The sequence below is a fragment of the Rattus rattus genome, chromosome 15, assembly GCF_011064425.1.
Source record: "Rattus rattus isolate New Zealand chromosome 15, Rrattus_CSIRO_v1, whole genome shotgun sequence".
Lineage (NCBI taxonomy): Eukaryota > Metazoa > Chordata > Mammalia > Rodentia > Muridae > Rattus > Rattus rattus.
In genome coordinates this window covers 10021715-10028368 of record NC_046168.1, presented here as the reverse complement: position 1 = coordinate 10028368, position 6654 = coordinate 10021715, and the positions used below count along the sequence as shown (strand labels likewise).

Below are 6654 nucleotides of genomic sequence, written 5' to 3'. Positions count from 1 at the left end.
ACAGTGCCAAAAAGTACTAAGTGCACCGCTCTGAAATTTTACCTTACTAAGTCGAAAGCAAGCTGAGGGAGCAGGAATATATAGATGAGCATAGAAGGGCATTTTCCTGCCAGATCTAACCGACATCTTGCTCCGAACTACAGAGACTCCTCTGGGTGAACCGTCCCGGCCACACCAGAAGAGTGCGCACAGCCGGGTGTGCAGCAGGCTGAGGTAACTCCCGCACCTGAAAGGCAGGGTACTCTTCTCGCGCGAAGACCGTCCTTCAAGCCACGTCACTCCGAGCCGGAACCAACCTGTATGGGAAACTCGGCCGCGGGCCGCTTTGGAAGTAGGACTTCCGCCGGAAGGGCGGGCGCTCTCCGAGGTCCGAGTCAACTTCCCGCTGGTGTTCGGCCTGCTGGGCTGGCGCGGCTATAGGGGCTCCGGTGGAGATGGCATGCGCTGCCGCGCGGTCCCCGGCCGACCAGGACAGGTGGGTCCTCCGGAAGGCTGGCCGCGGCGTCACTGGGCTCGAGGCAGTCTGCAGCTTCCGAGCTCCGGTCGCACCAAGTTCCGCGGTAGTGGGTAGTGCGGTGCGGTGCGGTGCGATGCGGTGGGATGCGGTGCGATGACAACCGGACTCGATGGTGGAGAACAGTAGCGCCGCGAGATGAGCGTTCTCTATTAGTGTTGCTATCAGAGAGGCTCGCCTGATGTCCTCTGAGTTGTTCCTTTATGTGTAAGAGCGCGCTCCAGCCTCAGGCACTCTTGACAGGCTGTTGTGTCAAAGTAACAGTTGTATTGTTTTGCTTGTCATTAAATACACACACACACACATTTATATATATTTTATATATAAAACAAATTACGGTATAAGATGTCTCTGCTATGTCGATGAAATTATCCCTTTTAAGTTACCACTTAAGTTACCTAGTTGTGCTTTTTTCCCGTGTGTGTTTGTGGCAGGTTTATTTGTATCTACCCCGCTTATTTAAATAATAAGAAGACCATAGCTGAGGGGAGGCGGATCCCCATTAATAAGGTGAGTATCTGATACCTAAGCGATTAAAGGCTTAGGGAAGGTTGGCTTCTTATGGCCACGACTGCTTCCTTTTTTTTTTTTTTTTTTTTTTTTTTTCTTTTTAAATGAGATTTTAAGAGAACACTTGCAAAACAAGAGAGAATTCTTAATGGTCTATTTGTAAAGAAGAGGTCTGGGTCGAGTTTTCATGTCTCAAAACCAAGATTATGACAGTCTTCTCAATGAAAGCAAAGTGATAGCATCGGATAGCACAACACGCAGGATGCAAACTCTTTATAAAGTATAGGAATAAAGGTGTGCACAAAGTGTAGTTTTGTTGAGTTTTGTCTTTATTGCTTTTGAAAGGAGTATAAAATCACTTTAAAGTTAGTACTTGTGGAAAGTAGGTATAGGAGGTGGGGGATAGTCTCGTGGTAGAGCTTTTAACCCAAAATGTGGAAGACCCTAAGAGATTTACAATTCTGAATGATGTGATCTTTAGATAGGAAAACCGTAGTTAGGGTCTGGTCTGGTAACTTAAGCTTAGAAAGCGCCCAGAGCTAAATAAATGAGCTCACAGAATTTTTATGTCGTATTCTACTTTTAAAGAGGCATTTGATTTTATGATTAAATGAGGTCTAAAGCAAAGAATTAGCTATTTTTATATCAGTGTCTTTCATTTGGCTATTTGAAGAGTAAAGTCCACTTTGTGTCCTCCAGAGCACTGTTCAGAATAATGGCCAATATAAGGCTTTTGATAACAGCTCCCAGGTGCTCTTGGCATATTTATTGTTAAAAAAAAATCCATTGATGTATAGCTAACAAACTTAGAAAAGTATGTAAATTGAATAATTTTCATACAAGGAAACTGGATACGGCACCCAAACTGAAGAAACATTGCCAGTTGGCAGCAGACAGATCCCCTCTGCCTCCTGTGTCTTCCCTGTGCTCTCTCAGACAAGGGAACATTGTTCTGATTTCCAACTCTATAGGTTGCCTTGGGCTGGTGTTTCACTTTATATGTATGGGGTTAGTCATTGTGTACTCTCCTGTCTTTTTCCCAGATCCTTAAAATGTGAGATTTGTTGATAGTCTTACCAGAAATGTTTGCATGTTTTGATGCTCAGGAATGAATGCAAAGCCTCAAGTAGGCCAAGCAAGTCCCCTGTCACTAAGCGACACCCCAGCCCCTGCCGTGTAGTTTAAGTGCTCCAAGCAAGAGTTTCTTAGCAGGAGCACCGTTGACAGTGTTTGCTTCTTTTAAAGGTTTACTCTATTTTTATTCTTGTGTATCTGTAGGTGTCAAGTGTGTGGGAATGTGCAGGTGCGAATGCAGGCACTGTGGAGGCCAGAAGAGGTGTCAGATCCCGTGGAGCTGGGCTGCCTGAGTGGGTGTTGGGACTGAACTCGGGTCCTCTACAAGAGCAGGATAAGCTCTAAGCTGCTGAGCCATCTCTCCAGCCCCCATCCACAGTTCCAAATCAGAGAGTTGTTTGTTGTGACAGTTCTGTGCGTTCTAAGATGCATGATGACATCTCTGGCCTTTACCTGCTAGATAAACTCCCCTCTTGTCTAGTTATTCTGAAACAACATGACCAAATGACCCTGGGGTAGAGGGTGTGTAAATGTCCCCTGCCCCTGCTACAAGCAGTGCTCTGCAGAGCTGCATTGTGTGCATCCCACGCTCCCTGTTTGGGCTGCCCTAAGCAGTGCTGTGTGGCTACAGCAGTGGCTTAGCAGACACGAATACTCACTGCCTCTGCAGAAGACCCGTTCCCAGCACCCACGAGGTGACACACCCCTCTATAACTCCGTTCCACGGGATCCAAGGCTTCTTTCGCCCTCTGTGTGCACTGCACAAATATGGTACATAAACACACAAACTAAATGGTAAAAATAAGATGCAGTGCTACTATGAACGTGCTTGAGTATATATATTCAACTGTTGAATGTGCACTCGAATTGCGGGGCCATAGGCAGTCATGTCCAGCTTTAGTGGGTAACAGTCGGTATTCTGGAGCAGCTGTGTGTAAGCGTTTAACCTGTCAGTTGTATTAGTACCTACTGTGTTCAGAACGTCAGGCTTTGTGGGAGAATGTACTGACGAAGTCCCTTCTCTCACACAGTGTACTAATGTTGGAGGAGAGAGAAACACACAACTGTGTTCTTACGGATTTTTAAACCTTAGTAAAAATAAATTGTAAAAAAGAACACTAGGGTTTAGTCTGTTCTAGTCATAATATTAGAAATGATCTGCACAACAATGAAGTAATAACTACTTGAAACCCCGCTGGTGACCGTCTTTGTTTAACTATTCAGGCTGTAGAAAACCCCACGGCTACTGAGATTCAGGATGTGTGTTCAGCAGTTGGACTGAATGCGTTTCTGGAGGTATGGCGGGGATCCCATCACTGTGTCTCATTCTCACCTCATTGACGGGGATCCCATCACTGTGTCTCATTCTCACCTCATTGACGGGGATCCCATCACTGTGTCTCATTCTCACCTCATTGATGCCATAACTCTGAAGACCTATTTTTGTTTTGTTTTATTTGTGTTAGAAAAACAAAATGTACTCCAGAGAATGGAATCGTGATGTTCAGTATAGAGGCAGAGTCCGGGTACAGCTCAAACAGGAAGATGGCAGCCTCTGTCTTGTACAGTTCCCATCACGTAAGTGTTTTAAAATGAACACATTGGTTCTGGGGTAAGGTTATCTTGTACAAAGGGTATGAATACCACTCAGCTGTAGCCCCAACACTCAGAATGTTGATGCAGAAGGATTGCTGCAAGTTCAGGGCCTATGCGACCTGTAGAGTGAGTTTAGGACTGACCTGAGCAACTTTGTACGGCCTTGTCTCAAATTAGAAAACCCAAGAAGTCTGGAGATGTGGCTCAGTGCTAGACTCTACCTACCGCACAGGGCCTAGGTTCAAGCCCCGATACAGCAAAATAAATCTAAAGAGCAATGCGAGTGACAGAAGCAGGAGTATTCCTACTGAGGTCCCACTCACGTCAACTTGAATAGTGACACTGCTATTGGCAATGGATTTATTATTGATAAAAATGGTTTTTTAAAAGGACTAGAAGCTGGGGCTGGGGATTTAGCTCAGCGGTAGAGCGCTTACCTAGGAAGCGCAAGGCCCTGGGTTCGGTCCCCAGCTCCGAAAAAAAAGAACCAAAAAAAAAAAAAAAAAAAGGACTAGAAGCTAACATACCCATTTTTCAGACAGTACTTACCTACTGGTGAGTAGTAAAGGAGGTAGGGAGTGGGAATCAGAAACTAATAGAGACCACTGCGGGGGCGGGGGTGGGGACTATGACAGCTCAGAGGACAGAGGCACTTGATGACCTTCGTTCAGACTCCACAAAGTTATTTTCTGACGTGTATACGTGTCACTTATATATACACACACATTATGTGTATGAATACATGGTTTTAGTTCAGAAACAGAGTGTCACATCTTTAAGTTTTTATTTTTAACTTTTTCATGTGTATATTTTAATTAGAGCTGTTCTTCCCCCCCTCCTTTAATATCTTCAATTTTATTAAAACAATTAGACTGTCAGGCTAATTGATAATGTAATTTATATTTAGGTAGAGTGGTTTTTATACATCAGTCATTGCCAGAAACTTAAGATTCTGACTCAGAACTGATAGACAGGGCCGGAAAGTGGCTCTGTGCTGGGCATTTGCCTAGCAGCACACATGAAAGTGTTTTCTACTTTGTGTTTTCTCTCAACATTTCCCTCCTGCCTTAAAGGACCCAAAATAGATACACAAAAAAGCTTATGATTTGAAAAGCTGCTCAAATTTATTGGTGAAAAGAATACTCCTATTTCTGGTAAGACAGTAAACAGATGTCAGAGATGTGGAGATGTGGAGGTTGCTATGTTGAAGCAAAAACGGTGGCTTCTCGTGCTTAGATGGAGCTGGAGGTGGGTGTGTGTCACTGTCACCTGGGCGCAGGGGTGAGGTGCCACTGTCACCTGGGCGCAGGGGTGAGGTGTCACTGTCGCCTGGGCGCAGGGGTGAGGTGCCTGCTGTTTAATATGTTCCTCCCCCTCTCTCTCAAAAGAGTAAGGGGTGGAGATCTGGGCCCAGGACTGAGGTTTCAAGTCAGTAACGTGTTGTGTATTATTTCTAAGATTGTTACACTAAACCTAGCTTCTAATTTCTAGGTAAGTCGGTGATGCTGTACGTAGCAGAAATGATACCCAAGCTAAAAACGAGGACTCAGAAGTCAGGAGGTGCTGACCCAAGTCTTCAGCAGGGAGAGGGGAGTAAGAAAGGGAAAGGAAAGAAGAAGAAATGATGTGGCGTGAACGTACAGTGTGCAGTTCTGCTGGGAGGGACGTGGCATCTTTGTGTGTGAGGGAACAGCTTTTTGTTGTGTTGTTTAACTAAGCTGCGAACGTGTGTCTCCCATCTTCAACAGTTAACAATGAAGTCAGTTTACATCACAAGTTTGCATCCAGCTTTTAGATGTAAAAAGAAAAATTGTGTGTGTGGAAGAAAGAATATTTTTAACAGATAATGTCTGTCCCATAAGTTACTTGAAATACTGTTTGTCCTCCATGTAAACATATGTTTCAGATATATATGTTTAATAAAGTTTGGAATACACATTTTGTTCACCTTTAAGTTAATGAAATAAAAGATTTAAACTGACTATTGTAGCTTTCACCAAGGAATCAGTTAATGCCAGAAGAGGTTGCTGGTAACGCAGCAAAGCGTGGACAGGTGGGTGAGCAGAGAGGTGAGGAGGGGCCGTGGGAAGTCTGTCCTTAGTCTGCTGTGACCATTGGCACCTCAGGCTTAAGCTTCAAACTTGCTTATGTGTTAGTCTCACGACCACTGAGCTGGAGAGACATTCAATAGCAAAGTGCTTGCTTCACAAGCAGGAAGCCTGACTTTAGATTCCTAGTACCCATGCGAAAGCCTGGTGCAGTGGTGTGGGAGACGGCAGGTCCTAGGGCATTGCTGGCCAGCCAGTAACTGTATGAGCTCCAGGATCAGTGAGAGACCCTGCCTCGTAAGATAATGTGGAGAGTGATAGGAGACTTTATGTCAGTCTCCGGCTCTCTCTCTATCTCTCTCTCTCTCTCTCTCTCTCTCTCTCTCTCTCTCTCTCTCTCTCTCTCTCTCTCTCTACGCACGCGTGTAGCCACATGCATGAACATGGCACAAAACATTTCAAGCCAATGTGGTGTCACACACCACAATCAGTCTAGCATCTAGGCAGTGGAGATAGGTGGATCAGAAATTCAAAGCTGGCTTCAGCTACACATCCAGTTCCAGCCAACCTGAACTACATGAAAACCTTCCTTCAAACAAAGCATTGTTCCCACCGGAGTTATAAAAATGACCTGTGCTTTAGCACCCAGAAGTCCATTTTCTCTGAAGAAACTAACTTGGAAATGTTCTTGTGAATGCATTCCACAGTAATTCCTGGAGTGGTGGCTTACACCTGCCAAGGCACAACATGACTGTGGCATTGCTAGAACTCAGGCCAACACTAGAAGCCCATTAACTTAATCACGTGGCCCTCCCCTTCCTGAAGACGTAGCCAATGGGAACCCGTACCTCCTGAAGATCAGAATAGTGGGGTGGAGTGGGGCAGACAAGGTTTTCTTCTGTGGTATAATAG

At 45.0% G+C, this 6654-nt stretch overlaps 1 protein-coding gene across 2 annotated transcripts; it reads left to right on the top strand.

Annotated features, from left to right (window-relative positions):
- The first annotated feature begins 332 nt into the window (after window positions 1-332).
- On the top strand, window positions 333-5675 carry LOC116884666 (signal recognition particle 19 kDa protein). Of its 2 annotated transcripts, XM_032885837.1 has the most exons (5): window positions 333-475; window positions 949-1024; window positions 3323-3394; window positions 3565-3676; window positions 5186-5675. In XM_032885837.1, exons 1-5 carry the CDS (start codon window positions 435-437, stop codon window positions 5317-5319), a joined length of 435 nt encoding a protein of 144 aa, XP_032741728.1. In that variant the 5' UTR covers window positions 333-434; the 3' UTR covers window positions 5320-5675. The 2 variants fall into 2 exon arrangements, with proteins under 2 accessions (XP_032741728.1, XP_032741729.1); XM_032885838.1 differs by lacking the exon at window positions 949-1024 and having other exon boundaries at window positions 405-475.
- Window positions 5676-6654: the final 979 nt, after the last annotated feature.